The sequence below is a fragment of the Centruroides sculpturatus genome, unplaced genomic scaffold (genome assembly GCF_000671375.1).
Source record: "Centruroides sculpturatus isolate CEXI.00-Female unplaced genomic scaffold, Cexi_2.0 scaffold968, whole genome shotgun sequence".
NCBI lineage: Eukaryota > Metazoa > Arthropoda > Arachnida > Scorpiones > Buthidae > Centruroides > Centruroides sculpturatus.
Genome location: NW_019385084.1, coordinates 79,481 through 101,725, shown reverse-complemented (window position 1 = coordinate 101,725; position 22,245 = coordinate 79,481). Strand labels below are relative to the sequence as shown.

Here is a 22,245-nt window from a genome sequence, read left to right as displayed (position 1 = left end):
TCTTACAAGACTAGAACCACAACTAACTAGTGCCAAATATGTATTTATTATGATTAAAATGAAGAGACTATAGAAAATATATCAAATACACAAGAAAAATTAAAAATACAGTAAAATCCCAATTATCCGAGCCTCAATTAACTGAGATTTCAATTATCTGAAATGAACCAGTGAGTGTAATACACTACTTTTCTTATAATTCACAAAAACTTTGCAATGAATATACTGTGTGTAAATACTGTAATTCTTTTAACCTCAACTGTGAGTGATTGAGGAGCTGGTGACTGTTGGAAAGTGGCAAGTCACTCTTCTCCAACTGCACATCTACTTACTATTCAAGTATTGTTAGTGTATCGCCAGCGTGTTTCTATATCTTTAATAAACTTTAATAAAGTTTTCATCTTAAATATAACAATGAGTGGGAAAAGGAAGCGTGTTGTGGTACCCTTTCAATACAAAACAGCCACGGCTGTCTGTCTTATCCAAGTTTTCGTTTATCTGAGGTAGCATCAGTCTGTATTAGCTTGGATAATTATGATTCTACTATATTTTAAGTAAACAATTTATATTTCTTATAATCATGTTTAATCCATAAATTTAACTATTATCTATGAAAATGTAACAAATTAAAATTGATAACATCCATTAAGACATAAGAAAGCCACACTTTTAATCATAACTAGAATGAGATTAAATATTTTTAAAAGATATAATTAAATAATTTGAATTGTAATCACAATTCAAATGAAATTATGAATTTTTTTTTGTAGATGTGTAAAAAGTTTTATCAAAAGCTAAGATGTAAAATCCAATGACAGAATTAAATTGCCTATCTTTCTAATCAGTAAATGTCTAATAATTTCGTTATATTGCTTAATTATAAGTTTTAAAAATGAATCATAAATCGTCATTTGTTGGTTGCAGTTATTTGTACTTAATTATTTCATTTTATAAAAAGAATTACAACTTTGAAATTAAATAAAACATTATACACTTACCTCCTTATTTGAGTGTCGTTTACTCCTTTATTTATATGATCATTCATAGTAGAAAATGTGGTCTGTTTCTCATTAGAATCCATGTTATTTGGTGATAATCCTAATAATGTCCGAACTCGAGATGACCTAACGTCTATAATTGTGTCGGTATAGCCTATTTCCTGTAAATATCTATCAAAATTTTTATTAACTTTAACAAAAGAAATTAAATTATAACAAATATTTTTCTTTTAAATTAAAATTATAATGAAACTTACTGTCTAAGTAATTGTCTGCCTTTTTGCCACGAAACATTACTATTATTTGCTATCAATAATTCTCCATCACACTGCTCATCTGCAAATTAATAAATTATTATAAATATATTGAATAATTAATAAGGTTTATTAGACATGAAACAGAATCATACATCTTTTGGAACCAATATAAATTGAATGGAACAGTCCCAATGATTATTTTGAGTTTATGACATTCAGTTAATATGTAAACTAAGGATTTTATAAGATGAAAAAAATTACTAAATAAGTTAGAGAAGTCATTGATTAACTGGAATTAAATGTTTTGATATCCAAATGTCTCACTGTCAGATCTTGAAATCAGGTCCGACAATGAGACATTTGGATCTCAAAAAATGCATAACCTTAGTTAAAGCCACGAAAACATAACGCTCTCTCTATTCATGACCTGAGCAAGATGGCCAGTCAATGCTAACTATCCTACATGTACTCCATCAAAGAGAGCTAAAAACCATTCCACACCAGACTTAGAGACCACGACAAGCAGAAACTAGTCGCTTCTGAGATTTAATCCATTCAATAGTTTAGTGCATTACAACTAAATCACCGTGGGCCCAAACAATTGAAAGACAATAAAAAAAATTATCTAAAAATATTTCAAAATTACTTTCCTCCCCTTTAACTACTGTTTTTTAAAATAAAACAAACTGAAAATGGTGTATTAATAACAATAATAATTATTTTTTTTTATAATTACCTTTTCCCATATCATCAAATATTGGAACTTTTAAATCTGCTGGACTGGGATCAGTACCGTATTTGAACTTATGTAATTTCGCTCTTTACAAGAAAAGAAAAAAATATATAATAAAATAATTAAAAATCATCATCTTACACTACTAAAACTTGAATAGAATATTTTACTCATTCACCTTTCTTGTTTGAGAGCATACTCCAACATTTTTATCCTTCTAATGAGATCATGTTTTAAATTTTCTTGACCCTTTCTCTCTCCTTGCAGAAAAGCTATCCGTGCCTAAAAATATAAAGGTTTATTAATTTCCTTTTAAATTCTCAAGTAAAATGATTATCTAACCAGCTTTACTGTAGCATAAAACATTCCAGTTCTTAATCTATCGTTATTATATTATTAGATAAATAAAAAAAACATTAATGCTCATTAGCTTTAATGGTTTTTAGCTTCCACACTTGCACTAATTCAATCATTTGAGAACCATGAACCAAAATATATGATGAGGAGCATGTGTATTAAGATCTGGAATTTTTCTCAGCTTTATTTATTTTAATTCACTAGACCAGCAGTTCCCAAAGTGTGCGATGCACTGTGGACCCATTGCGTTATTCACAGGAAGCACTTGCATCAACATATCTGAGTTCTACATTGAACCAGGCCCTTGAATATGTAGTAAATGTAGTTAACTTTATAAACACGCAGCTATTGAAGGCAAGATTTTTCAAAAAACTACGTGAGGATAGAGGATCAGAACACGTCTTTGTTGTACAACAGCACTTTGCGATGCCTCTTGTGGTAATGTTTTGTCTCGTACATTTGAACTGCAACAGGAAATTTATATTTCTCTTAAAGAGGAAGATCCCATGTCAAAAATTTTGTGAATGAAGAGTTTTTGGTAAAATTAGCATACTTTTGTGATAATTTTGAAAAGCTGAATGCTCTGAATCTCTCTCTGCAGGGAAGCAACTTGCACCTTTCTAAGTTGATTGAGAAAATTTCGGCTTTTATAATAAAAAATTAAAACTGTGGAAAAGAAAAATAAATGAAGACGGTGGAAATGAATGTTTTCCCTAGTTGCAACAGATTTTGACCTCTAGTGGAGTTGATTTCTCTTGAGGTATCAAATCTAGTTTTGAAGAACATTTATCACAGCTTATCACCTGGTTTGAGAAATATTTTCAAAATGTTAATACTGATAAATTTGCATGGATTCAAGATTCATTTAATGCCAGTGCCCATCTGAACTTACTGCTGCAAAAGAAGAGAATCTCATTGAGTTGTCTTGTGACAATACGTTGAAAACAAAATTTAGCAGCATAGAACTAACTGAATTTTGGATATCAGTAAAAGATAAATATCCCTTTTGAGTGGTAAAGCTCAGAGAATTTTAATTCCATTTGTGACTTGTTATTTGTGTGAAGCTGAGTTTGTCGATGTGATAAAAATTAAGCATTGCATGAAAATTAATGTGGAGAAAGAAATGAGGGTGGCTGTGTCCAGTTTGATTCCAAGATTTGAAAAAATGTGCAATGATCAACAGGCTCATCCATCCCTCTAATTATAATTAATTGAATTTGTTCAATTACCTTTTTTTGTTATCTTAAATACATGTTTTATTTATCGACAAGACTATGTCTTGTTTCTGGTGCCGTCCTGACTTACCAGCTTAGAGGTATGGAGTACATGTCAGGAGATGCAATTTGACACAGGTGCCAAAATCATATGCACATAAAAAAATCAGACTTGTAGGTACTCAGGGAACCGAGAACAGAGTCAAAATAAAATACAAAATGGCAACACTCTTTCTACAAACAAACACTAGTGCGAGATTTGCGCATGTGTTGATCATTGGAAATGCAAACATCACGAAATCGAACTTTGACAAACAAATCTGAAAAAATCATTTACCCGTGCAGTGTTATTCCTGACATATCTTTGGTCACAATGTGCTGACCTTGACCAGTTGACCCAAGATATCTCGTTTCAACATTGGAATGTTTTTGAAACTAGATGGTGGCTAGTCGTCGTAATAAATTTTCATTAGGCATCGACAAAAATTCAACCTGGGACACAATGGAGAAAAATTTAAACACTGGATAGATTAATTTCACCAAAAATGCATTGTGGATGACCTTGTGGTCGTTGCAGTGGCCAGCAAAGTTTGAATGATTGGCTCAAAACCAGTGATACCAAAAAAGATTGAATGAATGAATGAAAATGAGACCCGTCACGAATGCCAAAGTGATCCTGTTTAGTAGTGAGTCTCTGAGACAAAGTCTTATCCCAAATACAGCCTTGCTGTTTTACTTATTGTTTACTTAATGTCCTAACTATTTAATTAAAAAAAAATATTGCCTATTTTGCTATTTTACAAATTGTACTTGTTAGAATTCGACATAGGGCACCTTGGTAAAATCTGAATTTAGCAAGAATTGAAAAAGTTTGGGAATCCTTGCACTAGACTCTTTCTAACTCAGCCATTCTTTGCTCAGAGGTTAGTAAAAGTGCTAGATTACTGAGTAATGTAGGTTTTAAGCCTGCAAAAGGCAATGAATGATGTAACCTGTCGCTCTTTGTACAGATCCTTTTCTGAGGTGTGTGGGCAAGTAATATGGCACATTGGCATGCAATATCGTACAGAGAAATAAAACCTGAGTAAACAGAATATGTAACACAACTTGGATTTGCTATTAACTGCAGAGACTGGGATTGTCTTCTTCAACTTTGGAAGTGACTAATTTGTAAGAAAAACCTGCCTTAATTCTCCTTGCAACTCCTTCTTTTAGAATATGTCGAACTCAAAGAACAAATGAGTCACAAAAACTCCACAAATGCTACTATATAGAAACACTACCAACTCTCATCATCATCATCAATTACATCATTATGCATTTTTCATTCATGATAAAATTAATAAAGGATTAAATAAATTAACAATAATTCCAAAAGTTTAATGAAATTTCAAATAAATCAGCAATCAATTTGACTTGTCAAAGTGGGCTGTAAAATATCAATTCAAGGATGGGGTTAAGAAACAATAAACATTTTCATGCAAATGGAAGTGCATACGCAATCACACTGGGGCATACCAGATAACTGATAGGCCAGATTAATAACCAAATTAGCAAGAGTGCACTGTATTTGTTTATAACATTTACGTTATATGACAGATTATGAAGGATGCATTCAAGATTTCCAATCTTTCCAGTTTTTTCAGAATAATCAAAAGACAAATAGTATTTCAAAGTCTACACCAAATTAGATATAATACTAGAATACAAGCTGTCTACTATAAAAAAGATTTTAATGCTGTCTGACAGTGTATGTGTCTAGTATTGTAATCAATGCACTGGAGTTTTATTTTAAAAGGTACTTTAAAGAATTGTTAATTATAATCAAAATTATTACATTACATTATTCAGATGAAATTGTCCTTCTCTCAATTTGACATCAGACACGGCCCATAGATTATACTAACTATTACAGACAGATTAGGTTAGTTATATTGGTCATCCAAGAATAGGAAGAAACTGCCAGAGGTATTATGGGAACAGAGGAAGAGTGCATAAAGCCTGAGCATTTTTAAGAACATCATTTGGCTGATGAACATAGTTATTATTTAAGTCCAATTGCATCAGTTTTAATTCAATTACACAGTCAGTCATGCAGTTCTTCTTAGCATATTAAGTAAGCAGGCTCACTAAAACACAATGTAACAGGATGCTAAGCAAAAGATACTCTGATTTCCTTTACTATGATAATATGAAAACATGCTAATCCCTTTTTTTATTATAGTGGTGCTCTTGCTAGTATACTAATAAACCAATAGGAATTGTAGCGTTTCTAACTGACCAATGGTGACAGAGCAATAAAAACAACAAAGCAAAACCTTTTCTCCTTTGTAAACAAATCAAATTTCTGGCTATTAATTAAAAGTTATAAAAGTAACCCAATATTTTCATACAACTTTAAAGCATAAATGAATAATACAATAAATATTTATATATTTAATAGGCAGATAGTAAGCAAAGTTAAAAAAGACTGTATAAAAACTAAAATTAAAAAAAAAAATTCAAAATTTATAAGATATTTAAAAAAATACCCAACAATGATTACTTAATGATCAATTGTACGATTAAACAATTATACATTACCGATTAATTGTTTGTCGTTAATCAAATAACCTGATAACTGTCCCATTCTTATCTGAAATGAAATGATAATCACGCAGAATAGTTTGAATTTTTGGAAGGAGCCAGAAATATCATGCTATTAACTGCAGAGACTTGGACTGTCTTCTTCAACATTGAAAATGGCTAATTTGTAAGAAAAACCTCTCTCGATTCTCCCTGGAAATGTGAACTAGTCATATTACCTTTCAAGATTAAAAATTTTCTGCTTTCTTTACTTTTATTTTATTTCTTTCTTTTTTTTAATATTATGTATTAATTTTGAGATTTTGTAATTTTGAACAATGACATTTGTTTTCTATACAATCATATTTAATTCTAGAAGCCATCTTACTGATGATGGTTTTTTTTTCATGTTTGCTTTATCAATTGTATTAACTCATATAAAACTTCTTTACTGAAAAATTAAAAAACTGTATTAATATCAATAAAACATGTAGTTCTTGATTAATGTAATAGTAATTCCTTAAAAGTAGCAATTTTCTCTAAATATATTTTTGCTAAACAAAAATGTGTTAAGAGTAAAGTGACCAGATGTACCGAATTAGTCAGGACAGTACAACATTTTAATATGCTGTCTCAATTTTAAAACTGTCCTGCTTTTGGACTGTTTCAAATTTTATTCAGAAATAGCTAATATTCATTGAATGAATTATAAGTGAAAGATGAACTGCATACAAGTTACAGTGCAAAAATTTTAATATCCCATTTATAGAAACAGTAGCTCTAGCAGTAGCAATAGTAGTTATTGAAATCAGTTATAAAATGAAGCTGATGATTTTTGGTAATTACCTGAGTTAAAAAAAACAGTGATTAAAACAACCAAAGATATATTCAGAATTGTAATTAATTGTCACTATCCATGTAGGTCATTATTTGTAAACAAGAGTATATAGATAAGTAAAACATCTGTAATATCTGTCATTGAAAGCTAGAAAACCGACAATCGTCAACCAGAATTGGTCACATTATTCATCTGATGTAAAGTTGAAGTGTCGGCCTAACGTCCCACTTTTTACATTTCAGGATCTTGTCACTTTAGTTAAGAGAAAATCTACATCTATAATATAAGTAATAATAATTGTATGTGTGCCAGAGACCTAATCTAAACATTTGAGATTCTTTCTTTTAGAATATGTTGAACTCAAAGAACAAGTAAGTCACAAAACTCTACAAATGCTACTATATAGAAACACTACCAACTCTCGTCGTCATCAATTTCATCATTATGCATTCGTCATTCATGATAAAATTAATGAAGGATTAAATAAGTTAACAATAATTCCAAAAGATTAAAGAGATTTCAAATAAATGCAGCAATCAATTCGACTTGTCACGACAGGCTGTAAAATTACAATACAAGGGTGGAGTTAAGAAACCTTCTGTGCAACACCTGCTCAGAACTGTGCTATACCAAAAATGGATTTCTGTACAGAACTGTTAAAATAAAAACATTAATTGAAAGTGTATTAAGGACTATTTTTACATTAATATAAGATTAAACAAATGTAATAAATAAAATATTTGACTTATGAATCACAATTTGAGATTTTTTTTAAATAAGATAAAATCATAACCATTTTTAACAATGTCAATAAAAAAAAAAAAAATGCTTTCCATTGCACTCTTACTTCAAGGAAGAAAGAAGCAGGAGTAACAAAACAATTTCAATTTTCCCGACAGTCTTTCATCACATCTTTCGTATCTCATTGTACAAAACAATATTAAAATTAGTATTAATTATTAATTAATTAAAATTGTACAAATAGTAAATAAGTATAAACAGAAAATTTGATTGATTCTTCAATCTGCTGTTTGCTTCACTTGGTACGACAAGCTTTGCTAATCAAGAATAACCTCCCTTTTTTATATAGAGCTAATTGATAGTGTTCTTACAAAGAGACGAGTGAATCAATTTATTTGAAGAATAAATATATGCCAACTTACACAGAGAAATGTAGATATGTTAAAGGATAACAGTTTTTTCAAATTGTAAAAATTTTATTCGTATATAAATCTTAAAAAAACCATATATAAATATTTGTTAAACTTATGAATAATTCTTCTCTCAAAAGATCTTCAATGCTAAAGATGTCTTCAACAAAATGCCTTTCAAGTTCTCTCTCTCCACTCTTTCCTATTCAAAGTAATACTCTTAATGTTGCAGATGAATAAAAAAAGACTACAAAAGTCCCACTTTATTCTAATTCTTTCATTTTCTTTCCCCTGCTTCCCAATCAAAATAATATTTTTTTTATATTTTGTTCCTAAATATTAATTAAAAATGTTAATTTATTAAATTTTAATGTCCTAGAATTAATCAATATACAATATTTATAATGATAAAGACTTATATTTTGAAAAATTTCTTTCTTTTGTAATTAATAGTAAGGTCACATGCATTGACAGTCTTAAAACCTCTCAAATATTCAGTAATGCAGAAGTATGGTAGCACCTACACCCTTTAAAATAATCAAACCTGCAATCTTGCGTACAATCTATGACTTAATAAAAGTCAATAGATGATATACATACATTGCTATCGACACAAATAACAAAAATACAAAATTATAAGACCAGAAACTGAGACTCGCTCTTCACACGCCTTATTGTAAATTTACAAATAAAAAAATTACTTTTTAAAAGTAACCAATACAAATCTGCAAGTGATAACGGCACTAAAGTAGATTTCTGTTCATTTCCACAAATTTCAAAAATAAATTTAATTTATTTCATCTAATATTTTAAGTTTTATTAGTTACTAATAAATGTCTTTGAATGGATTAGTATTGTAATGCACACCTTCATATATGTAAATAATAAAAGTAGTGTATATACGTCACTTGCTATGCGGTACAGCCGTCTTTGATCAGTTACAGGTATAGTTGGCATGATGAGAGATTGCATTCGGTCAATACTAACTGTGCCTATTTTAGGGGGGATAGGTTGACAGGATGGAACAGTACTGTAGTAATTTTGCTACATGCATGAGTATTTATGCTATAAGAATTTTATCAGTTAAAATACATCATTTTTCCAAAAAAATGAGCATTTGTTTACACAAATGCAAACCCTCTGTAGTCTGGATGATAATTGAGAAAGTAGGGGGGGAGAGAGGAGTAATCTATGAATTCAATAGTCAGTCACATACATTTTTACTTCGACAGAGACCGTTTTCCGGAGAATCGTGGGATTTGAGGTTCGAGTTCCAAGCAAGTTTAATAGAGTTTCCTAAAAGAAGTTTAAGCCGACTCCAACTCAGGCAAAATTAAATACCAAGTCATTTTGTGGGGGGCATAGGGGGGTACCCTACTCTGAACTCTGAAAGGAGACTGGGGCATTTACCCAAATACTTTTATAATTAATATTTTTAATATTTAACATACATTAATGTTTATTTGTATAAAAAATTAATTTTTAACAAATATTTAATAAGAGGAGAAAGGGAGGAGATAAAATTCTACATCTACATATATTTGACAGCATTTGTATTTCAATTTTACCCTTCCATAAGAGTCAGACCAACTAAAAAGTGTGCAATCTAGCTACTTCAACCCCTTGTTCAGAAAAAAAATATATATATATACACTCTAATCAATTAATCTTGCTCATTCAGGAAAATAGAGTACTTATTTAGAGCAGGGATAATAAAGAAATGATTCAAAAATATTCAAATTCAATTGGGTCAGAACAATCTAACTACTAAACACAAATACTACATTTTTAATAAATTTAATTGATGCATTTTGTATTTAAAATAAATGAATAACAAAATACCAAAAGATTTTTAAAAGTTAATAAATATATAATAAATTTTCTTTCATTTAAATAAAAAAACTAAAGTAAATTTAAAATGCGGGAGTCGGAGTCAGATTTGACACAATTTTTTCCGACTCCTACCAATGGAGAGTACTACCCCATCCCCTAAATAGGTACAGTTAGTATTGTATTAACTAAGCGTAATCTCTCGTGGCACCAGCTATTCCATAAACGAATTCCAGCACCAACCATTATGTCAAAGCACTCCACACTGTTTCAAAGTACTGCTACTAAATAGAGCATTTGGCAGAAAAATACTCAACTGTCTGGGGAATGCAGTCATTAACTTCTAATTAAAAGATGTAAATACGACATAAAATATTTACTACTTAATACCATTTTCATTTAATTAAACAGGAAAAAAAAAAAAAAGTTAAATTTTGTAGCTCATAAACCCACACCAAATTAGGAAAAACAAATAAAAAATAAAAAATAAATAAGTAAATAAATTAGCATTATTTGCCAATTCAAACAAAATTCAAAAATGTCGCCTAAATGGGAGGAGAAAAAACAGCCCAAGTTCAACCAGATATTTTTAAAGGACAGATTCTAATCGATCCAACACCTGCACACAACACGTGTATACGTAGGCAGCGTGGGGGTGATTGCTGCTCGTATAGAGAATTTCTCACACCCCTCCGAAAACTTTCCGGAAGCTTGCTTATTTTTCCAAAGTAGCTAAACCGATAAGGTCGAATACACTCGTAAATACGTGCCAAATCTCGTTACTGATAACTTACGCAGTTGTTAAGTTATTAACGAGTTAGTAAATGAGGATGCGCTTCCTGAACTGATTACTTCCGCGCGGTCCCAACGTCACCTTGTTCAAGGTCTCCCTACCAATCCAGTGTTATATATATATATATATATATATTTACGGTACGTTGCACTCCCTTCGAGAATAATATAAAAATTCGAACTGCGTGTACTTAGACATCGATCGAAACGGAAGCGTAACTAACAGCATACAATCTAGGTCAACGAGTGGGAGAATCGAAACCAGAATGGTGGCTTGTTCCTTTGTTTTTTTTTTTTTTCCTTATTTTTCCTCTCTTAATATCCTTCGAAACCGTAAGAAATTAGCTGAAAATGTATTCGAATACACACAGAAAAATACAGGAATGTACGAAAACTTGCGTAATTTTCCGTTCGATGTTTCGAGAGGAACGAAAACCGATGCGAATTTCCGATTCGGAATGCGCTAAAGATGCGAGAATTAGCGAATTAGACTTGATAATTGGTTGATAATTACGAATTTTAATGAAAAATTCGATCGATATTCATAAATATCCATAAACCAACGACGAAACGGCATGTAAGCTCTATGTAAGTCGTAGCACACGGTTTAATTTAATGTAATTCACGTAAAATCGAATACGTGTACTCGTATTTAAATGTTATTCACGCTCTTAACCTTTTCTTCTTTTTTTCACATTCGCTAAAATGCCTTAAATATACATATTCTACTGTAAAAACTTAGCATGAGCACGTAAAACTGTAAAGGTAACGTCGCAGCTTAACTAATTACCATATTTCTTGACGTCTTTTTAAAAATTTCTAGGCAGAATTTTGTACGAATCTTTAGAGACGTGAAACATTTACGTAGAAAAAGTCTATTTTTACAGTTTTCGGATAACGTCAATCGCATTTAATGTGTGAAAATCGTCGATGGTTTCCCTTTCTCGACTGCACTTCCTGAATGCACCACATTAAAAACGCATTGTTCCTCTTGTTAAGTCCTTACTAATGCGTTGATTCACGATGCTTTCGACTGCTTACTCATTTCATCTGATAAATTTCCATAAACGATAATCCGTTCGGCGAATATATTCACACAAAACACCACTAAACAGTTTCTCAATCTTTTTATGTTGGTCTCTCCTTTTTAGAATCCTAACAATGGCTAGAAACAGGGTAAAAACGTTCAGTAGATCGCGTACCCCCGCTTGGGAATTCAATGTTTATCCCTACTAAACTAATTTATCTCATATTGCGAGTGAGGTACATTATAAACGGGAAACTTATGACGATTTCACAGCGTAACGTTACGTTTCCATGGAAGTAACGTGTTGGAAATGTGCAACGTTAATGCATTTTTAAAGCTGATCCAAAATTTGTGGCAGTAATTTCAACTTAGCAACTAATTATTTTCAGATTAAGTCAACTTTGCTATGCTGGAGAGTTAATCAGCAAAACTTCTAATATAATGATGCTTTTTTTGGTAAATATTATACAGTTTTTTTTTAATTTTTGAAATATTAAGGCTGCAAAAATTAATAAAATTCCTGAAACTTTTGCTACTTTGCATATACAATCATCTCCATTGAAACAGGAGGAGAGGAGAGAAGAAAAGTCACTTTTTAGCTAAATTCTATGAAGTATTTCTTATATAATCATGTTTTCTTTAAAGTAGATTCTATATAGAATTATTTTTAACCATTCAACCATTCACTTTATTATTTTACTGTTTCTAAAAAAAAATGCTAGCAGGTATACATTTCACTTAAACACACAAAAATATAATTAAAATGTGTTCTTTACGAGATATAATGGTTTATTTCACAGAAAGCTTGAGTTTTCTCCGCATTTCTTTGTTGAGATAACCGATGACACTCAAAAGTGGGTAGATAACTGATTTAATTAATGCTTAGAAGCATCTTCCAAAGTATAAAGATTGTCTAGACAGTAATGCAGTATTTGCATTACTTTCTGGCAGGAAATTTTGAAAAATCTTGCATAAATACGAGAACACTTTCAGAGGAAAAGTCGGAATTAATCTCGAAGTTTTCTGAATATTGTATTCATTACAAGACTTATATCTTATTATTTGGCTAAAGATATGCATATTTTATTTTTCTTTTCTATAATATAGTAGACCGCTGAACTAAAAATCTAGGTGGTGTCTGAACGGAGATAATATCGTGTCTTGTTAATTTCTCATTATACAGTTCACCTGGATTCTAATGCCAAATATTTAAGAAATTGAGAGAGACATACATTTGGTGTTCCATTTTCAGAGTAGTTTTCGACAGTGTTTTGATTAAATGCCAATTTAATTCTATCTGTTATTCATCCATTTTAAATGCAACCTTTTTATAATTTGTAATTTCGGCTTCTGATGAGGCTCCTGTTTACTGCTCACGTAATCTAGTTTAATCATTCGATCCGCTTTGCATAACCTGGCTCCATTTTTCATTAAAACTAAATTATAAAAACATTAGAAGAGCTTTTTAACCCAGTTTAATGGGAAAGTTGTCACTCGAAGGTTTTATAACTTCTCTAAAAGAGGAACGATAGACCTATTTTCCCAAAACCTACGCGTTAAATAAAATCATCTGCACTGAGGAATAGTTAATAATTTGCACATTATTAACTATTCCTAAGTGCAGATGATTTTATTTAATGCGTAGGTTTTGGAAAAATAGGTCTATCGTTCTTCTTTTAGAGAAGTTATAAAACCTTCGAGTGACAATTTTTGCATAAATTACAAGTTAAAAATAGAAATATTTTACATTTGTTATACTGTAGATTAATAATAATATTTTACTTCATATTTAACATAACTGGTTTTTAAATAAATAAATACTTCTTAATGATGTTTATCATCCGTGTTCTGAAGGTCATAGAATATATAAAATTCGTTCAAAGTATACATTGATTGACAGTCCATTGTATAATTACTCCATGTTTGCTGATTTAAAGTTCACTTAAATGATAAATACTACTAATCTGTATTAATACAAAAATATGCTGTCATAATTAATCTGCTGATCACAGATAAGCTAATTAAGTATATTATCATCACTACAGATTCTATAAATGGCGAGAGAGAGAGAGAGAAAGAGAGAGAGAATGGGAAGGTCAAAAAGAATACAATTCTACAAATATATCAGGAATGCTACTATCTCTCAATAATCCTGTCATTGCAAATAGTAGTATATAATTAGCACATTTTTATTTTTATAATTGGACTTGTCACAACAAATTACATAATGTATATCATTTTCTTACGTATTATATGAATTTTAAATCAGTAAACATGGAATAATTGTATGGTGAACTCTCATTTTATACTTTGAACAGATTATACATTTTATAATCTTCATTTTCCAAACTACTGTAGTGCATAGCAGCAAGAACAAGTTCCGTTATTAGTATATAAAAAATGTAATTTGTATGAATTTGATAGGAAATTAAACAAATCTCTGTTATATACTATCTTTAGATATTTCTGAGTCTAGTTTAAATAATGTACCGCTTGTAATTATTCACCGTTTAATTTGTGGTAAATAAATGAAATGATCATAATCGTGTATCAATAACAATAATCCTAAGATATTTATGTCCCAGATTCTGTTTTATGAACACTGCAAGAACACTAAAACATTCTAAGTTGTGTTGATGCTTTAATGATAGCCGAGAAATTATTATTAAACATTTCAGCTATTCAAAATTAAACCTTTCATTAATTAATCTCTAAAATCAGAGCTGGATTTGCAGTTGTAACCCTGTGCCGTAATATGAAACAGGACCTTCCTGCAGCACCAAATAGTAAATTCAAAAGCTGTATTCCAAGTTGTAGTCTTGTAAAATGAAGCTTTTTGCTGAAGCTTATATGTAAATACAGCCCTATAAAAATTCTAAACAAAATCCTATTCAATTTACAAGCTGAGGAATAAAAATCAAACTCTTCTATCATTAGAATAAATTAATAAATAAAACTTTTAAAGTATATTTTTTAACAAAAATAACAGCTTTATAACAGTTCATCTTTCAGAACTATTTTTATGATTTAAATTTAGGTAGAAACAAGTAAGCATACTTCATAAAAATCTTACATAACTTGTCATCACTTCTGCAAAATATTCTGTACGCAATGATAAATTTATCACCAAAAATACAGCTGTAAACATATCAAATGAATTCAGAAAATTATTTTTAAATTGGATCAGAGCATGCATAATAAATTCAAGGTTAAACAATTATCAATAATCACTCTAAAAGCAAGACTATTTTTAATTCCAAGAATATTGCTCATTTAATCGCAAAATCTGGAAACGATTAAACTGATAAAGCTCGGATTTATTTATTTTTATATAAAAAAAAAAAAAATTCTCTTGTTACTTTTCTGCAGAAATAAATGTAAAGATTTGATGGAAATTACTGTTTATGAATGTAAAATTAGAAATTCAATACAATAATTTATAGCAGAATAATAAAATTTTTATATCTCTTACAGAATTTAAAATGACGCAAAAATGCTTCCAAAAAAAATTTTAAATATTGACATCTTCAATTATAATTACATTCAGATAAATGGTATATTTTATATTATTATAACTTATTTGAATTTATCCCTCTTCAAAGTAATCTCCCCCACTACAATGTACTTATGTCAACATTTTTTCCGATACTCAACATATGCTTTAAAGTTGTTTTTGTGAAATCCCTTTGGAACTCTCAGTGAATTTTGTTTTGTGGCATTAGTTAACTCAAAATGATGACCACAAAGTGAAAATTTCAGTCAAAGAAACAGGGTGAATATGGAGCTTACAGAACTATATTTGTTGAATTTTTGGCCAAAAATTCAAGAACAGCAAGAGCATTTGAGTAGGTGCAAAACAAACCATTTTGATCATAGTACAGTAGAGTCTCGAAAACTCGGCACTCGATAACCCAGCAGTCCGGATAACTTGGCCACACCCTGGCAGGGCAAAAAAATCCTTAGTTAATTAATTTTCATTATAGACAGCTTTATGCCTCATAAAGTATTTTTCTGAGGTCTGTCTTATCAGGTAAATTTCTGTACACAGTGTATTCATTAATTTTCATTTTCATGTAGTAAAGGCTCTATGCCTTCATAAAGGATGTACTTTTCCTTTGTTTAAGGGTATTTGGGCAGTTTATTCTCTATTGTATTCTCAAGTAAACAATACATACAAGTACAGTACAGTATTTTCTGAGGAAATACTCATACTTATCCTTTTTTAACCCCATTCCCGATAACCCGGCATTTTCACAAACTCGGCCACCCTTCGGTCCACATTAGGCCGAGTTTTCGAGACTCTACTGTAGTATAATAAACTGAGTTATACGAGTACAACTGATACAGAGCCGTTAAGATTAGAAGCAGCTGGGATCACCGCTGCAATTCTATGGAATCATTCGAATAAGTACTTGTTTCAGAGGAATATGTATATTCCAGAGTCAGGCAAGAATGCACTCCAAAGAAAAAATTCAACATTAACTAAGGTCATAAATGAATGGCATTCTGAACATTTACCGTATTTTTTGTCTCATAAGATACACTTTTCTGTACCTAAAATTTATTCGAAAATTAAAATGCACCCTATAAGCCAAATGTAACTTATACTGTGAATAATATTTTCCCCCAAAAAATCGATGCGAAAAATGCAATGAATCCAATACAATGGGCTGCTTGTTATAAGGCAAAAAATATGGTAATCTGAAGTTATTTATGTAGCAATATGAACATATCCAGCAAACTGGCCTCATCAGTTCATACTAATATACAAATAACATGAAATTAAGCATTCCATACTGTAAGCATACATTATATTATTAACTAACCTTTACTCCTATGAATTGTATATAATTAATTAAAGAAATAAGTAACGCTCTAGTTAATTTATAATTTTCCTCCTGAACAGGTTTTATATTCATTTTGACCCTCTGACCCCTTTGGGTTTTATTATATATATATAAGAAACTAAAAAATCTGGAGAACTAAACTTACAAACACTGTAGTACCAGACAATTCTCTTGTTAACTTTCATATAGAATTACAAGTACATCTTCATTTGAATCATCATTGCTTCTTAAATTAATAATAAACTTAATCATCTTATATGATATCATTATTAATTTAACTTTTGAAATAGAAAGCAAAGTCATTCATGATGTTATCTATAAGGATGCATCTTATATCATCAAAACGTAAACTTGTAGGCGTATCATATACATAGTTTCTATTATTCTCTTTCCATCTACAGTATACTTGAGTAGACAGATGAACAAAATCAATAATTAAAGCAAAACGGCAGTCTAATCGAAAAGACTTGCAACGTAATGAATTTGTTTTTGAAATGCAAAAATTATTATCCATCAAAAACTGTAAGCAATGTATGATCTTGTTGCTAAGCTGACATTGCCAGTGGTAACTCTATTTCATACCATTACTACAGTTTGACAGGATGTACAGTACAAACTGAATGCCGTAGTAAGAAATGGCACTTAATGCCTACCTCCAGTACCAAATTACTCAGAATTTAAACACCGAACTTGCTATGATATTATAAATTGGAGGAACCTATTCTTTGTTCAGTGTTATTTCTGCTCTTCCTGCATTGATCTTTCTGGTCTTCAAAGCAACTTTTAGAAGAAAATAATTTGGTGATAAGAAAACTGACTGCCAAGTTTATTATAGGGATATACATACATTTCACATTGAAACAAATAATTGGATTTGATGTGTAATTATATCAAAAAGTAAATAATCAGTTTATCTTTATTTATATAATACTTTCATCGCTTTCTAATTATTTTCAGTATTTTATATATGACATGCTCAGTCACAGTATGGATAAATGACATATCAGTTTTTGCATCAATAAGTGCACTTTCATATGCTTACATCAGATATTACTTGCATGATGTTAAAATGTAAAATTTTTTAGACATTTTAGACATTTTAGTGGTAGAAAGATTAATAGAGGTTATCATTATCATCTACTATCCCTATAGTTCGTAATCACACCTTCATCCACCAATGATAATTGAATTGAATGCGTAAATGTACATACACAAAAATACATTCATGTATAAGTTCCAGAAATTTTTTGTGATTGGAGCTGATACTGTGCTTAAAGTTACCACTGTTAAATTCAATAATATAATAAAGAAATGTAATGGGATGAAGAAATTGAAAAATAATTAAAATAACAAGTATTTATTTATTACAAGTATTTACTTGTGAAATTGTTATTTCTCATTTTTATCTTTATTAAAGACTAAAAATATTAATAATAAACTAGTTGTCTAATCAATGGTACTCCTGGTTCTTTCAGAATTATGGATTTAGCATGCTCAAGTGAGATTCTGATCTGTGCTCTTGATGTTCCAAGTTAGCCAGACACAATAATGTAACCTTCATTGCCTTGGGAGATCATACTAGGGAAGATGTTCCATATTACTTTATCTGCATTGTCCATTCATTCTCTCACTAACTCCTGGCTGCAACAGAAAAGCTGAACTTCTGGTTGAAACAGACAGTCTAATATGTAAGAAAAGGAAGGAAAGAATGTATTCTTTTTAAGCTATATTTACTTCTAGTCATCAACAAATATTTTTTCAAAAATCTTTTTTAAAAGTCAATGCTCATCATAAATTTAAAGTGCAATATTGTACTTAAAATTGCAAAATTATAAATTTTAAAGACTTAAAAAATATACAAAACTGGGTTCTTGTTCTACTCAAATACCTGCATACAATTACTATGATCATTGAATGTATAGATTGTACAGTACATTCACTTAAAAATGCATCCTTATTTGATGTTTTTATTTATTTATTGTTATTCAAGGGATCAGCATTTGACAATCATCTGGCTATCATCTGTGGTCTAGTATCAGCCTAGCACTCTAGGTATTTAGGTTTGAATCTGTTCTATACTCCCATGGTTCAGGAGTATCTGTTCCCATTTCTCATCCATACTAACTGATCATGCTGCAAATTAGATCCATTCATAAAGGGATCCATTCATGACAAGCCTTATAACCTTAATGTGCTTGTATCTCACATTGACGAATAGTAGTAGTAAGATAAACAAATAAAATCTGTTAAGATTATTAAACCCGATACAAAAAACTTTATTGCTATTTCATACACATTAAAAATTATAGAATTGCATCTAATAATACTAGAAAATTTCATCAGTACAGTACTTTTAGTGCCCAAAGGGCAGCATGAATAAAAAAATTCAAGCAAGTTAAGCATTGAAAAATAAAATCCAACCAAATTAGGTAGAAAGTCTATGTCAAATTGAAAAATGTAATACTATCAAATAAATTTCAGCTCTCCACTCAAATTTCAGAGTAAAATCAAATAAATTTCAGAGATTTTAAATATTCACAACATACACACCTTACAAATATTTGTTTTCAAATTGTTTATACATTATAATCTACTGGAAATGTATAAAAATGCATTTAAATGTCTGAATTTTATAATTTAATGAAAATGAACTGCATATATTTGAACTATTCAACATAGAGTTAGTTTGCAACAGAATATCTCACATAAAGTTTAAGCATACAGATATTGCTACAAACTGAAAGTTCTGTCTTGCTTGTAGGTTTTTTTTACATGTACAGACATAACAGTCATTACTAAAGAGCCATCTAAAACCTCATAAATTTTCATTTGTAGTTTTGACAGGGATACACTGAATTCTGTCCCTTGCTATCTATTCCCACTTTCGCCCAAAGATGCAGAATATTTTCAGGACCTAAAATTTCTCTGAAAATTATTGCACACAAAATAAAGCAATATTTCAGAATATTCAAATTAAAACATACAAATAATTAAATAGGCCTACTAAATAATTTTCCATGCAACAGTAAACTAAGAAAATTAAACACACTTCAACCCCAAAACAATAATAATATTACACTAAAGTAATAAATTAACATAAAACTTCTTTAAAAGAACACTTTAATTAAAGCGTGTGCTATCACCATAGGATAACCTACAGGGATCTACACAGCAATCTTTTCTTTATAGCCGATATTAACAAACCCCTCTCTAGCATCACTATGCCCTTTATAAATGCATACGCTGATAATATCAAAATATCTAATAGTTGCCAACAAACTCTACAAAAAGATATTGATCATATAAACAAGTCATTTAAATTACTAAACCTTTTAATAAACCATAGCAAAAACAAAAGTTATGTTTTTTAGTCTTGTTAGAAACCCTCCCAGTAATAATTTTTTTCTTAACAACCAGTGCCTAGATATTGTTATTGAATGTGACACCGAGATTGCAGACATTATTAGCAGACTTTCTTTTAACCTACATATAGAAAATCTAATAAAAAAGCTATCCATCCGTTGTGAAATGTTTTGGTGAAATTTTAAAAACATTTCAAATAAAAACACACACTGTGCTGTTTTTTTCACTAACATTCAATCTTTAATTGATTAAATGTTACCCATATGGGCTTTGGTTCCTGCATCAGTATTGACACGTTAACGGCTTTACGAGGCACATGTGACTCGTACAGACGTGTTTAGTTAGGACGACAGACATAATTGCTCGTTTTCCCGTAGGGCGGTGCATGTATCTTGATAACTGATAATCCTACAGGCATCATACTTGATATATCAATATTATTTTATTAGGTGCGATAAAATATGTTAATTTAATAGCCTGAGTCACCTGTGCCTCATACAGCCCTGTATTGAGATAGACTCGTAACGCCCAGCAGTTGCCTAAAAGTTTATCTACTGACACCGTTAACATGTTAAATAAACCTAATCAAGAGCTAAATGAAGTTTCTTTTACCTTCAACAAACTATTGCATCTGCCATCTACTAACTCTTCTGATGTTGCACGAATCTGTCTCGGCCTTCCTAACCTATTCCAATGTATAGATTACTTTGACTGTATCAATACATACAAATATTTTAATGGCTTTCTTCCTGCTCATTATACCTTTATTCATATTCTTACATTCAATAGTAGATTATTACCCTGTATTCATACGCCCTACTGCCACCTGAATGTAACAAATTAGAACCGCCTTCTATTGCTACCAAAAAACTGCTATCGAGATCAAAATTGTTCCTTGACTTTTATAAATTCAGTCATTTGTAAAAAAAAGATACTTTACTCCAAATAATCCTTCTTTTTATTGTTTTATTATTGTTCTGTTATTCTCGCATTGTTTTTTCACTTTAGTTTTACTGTGTATTGTTTTTTAATTAATTGGAATTGTTGTAATGGGGGTAGGCAAATATTGTCTGCAAGAAATCACCAAATTCAATGTAATAAATAAATGAATAAAATAAATAAAATTATAAACTTGATGTAATACATTGATTAGTAGAAATAAATAAAATTAAAGCTGTCAGTTTCACCCTGTAATACTTCCTCCATTGATATTCCTCACTAATGTATAGAATTATTTAAGCAATTCACTTTGTAGCGGTTCTAAAGATCTTTATACTTGGGAGTTATATTTTCATTGATAATTTCCCATACATCACATTTTTTATTAGACTGTTCTAATTTTCATTGAATATTTAATATTCCAACCTGGTGCCTTAAATGAATTTAAAAAAAGAACATTACATTTGTGTTTGATTTTTGCCTGAGGAGAAGGCTGTGTCTTTGAAAGTACTTGCAATTTTTAATAAATACATGTTTTTTATGTGGGTTAGGTGTGATTTCTCTCCCATATAACATTTCTGGTGTGAAGTGAATATTGTTTTGTCATCACCAATGCCACAAATGACCCATTTTTAACACAAGATGCTAATTAACAGACATCTAAAAATGCAAATTTGCTTAACAACAACAACAATAGTAGTGTAATTTTTTAATGAAAAATTATTAAAGAAATTCACCAGTTTTTTGCAAAACAATAAACTTTTTTAAGAGTTTTTGACAGACATTTTAATTATCATCATCATATGACTATATTCTACCTGTATGATGTTTTAAAATACAGCTGTCCCTTGATAATCCGACAGGTATGGGACCAAAGGGGTGTCGGATTATCAAAAGTGTCCAAATTACCAAAAGTGATTACATATTTGGCATTGTTTTGCTAGCAGTAGCCTACAATATTCTCTACTCCAACTGTTCGAACAGAACTGCTCAAGGAAAACACAGGAAATGTGTGTCATCATGTAAGAATTGAGTGGGGAGATTCACGTCGCGACATGCTTCTATGCAAGCAGACACGTAACGGGGATGGGTACCTTGACGGGAGGTGCGTCGGACTACTGAGCATGTTGGATTACAAAACGTCAGACTATCAAGGGACAGCTGTACTGTATATTTTAATTAATGCCAAACGATTGTCAGATTATATTGTCAAGCTATATTTATAATTAATTAATATAGCCAGATATAATCTGGCAATTGTTTGGCTTTAATTAAAATATTGGATGTTTAGATGTTTATATTTAAATATATTAATACAGTAGAACCTCAATTAT

At 30.3% G+C, this 22,245-nt stretch overlaps 1 protein-coding gene across 1 annotated transcript in view; it reads right to left on the bottom strand.

The window, feature by feature from the left end:
- The window catches only part of LOC111634423 (striatin-3-like), a 91,989-nt gene that overhangs the window by 55,984 nt on the left and 13,760 nt on the right, over window positions 1-22,245 (bottom strand). The window contains exons 2-5 of the mRNA XM_023379190.1: window positions 2,167-2,270; window positions 1,992-2,074; window positions 1,256-1,334; window positions 999-1,169 (exon numbers count right to left, since the gene is read on the bottom strand). Of these exons, the coding sequence (XP_023234958.1) occupies window positions 999-1,169; window positions 1,256-1,334; window positions 1,992-2,074; window positions 2,167-2,270 (437 nt within the window). The remainder of the gene's footprint in view (window positions 1-998; window positions 1,170-1,255; window positions 1,335-1,991; window positions 2,075-2,166; window positions 2,271-22,245) is intronic.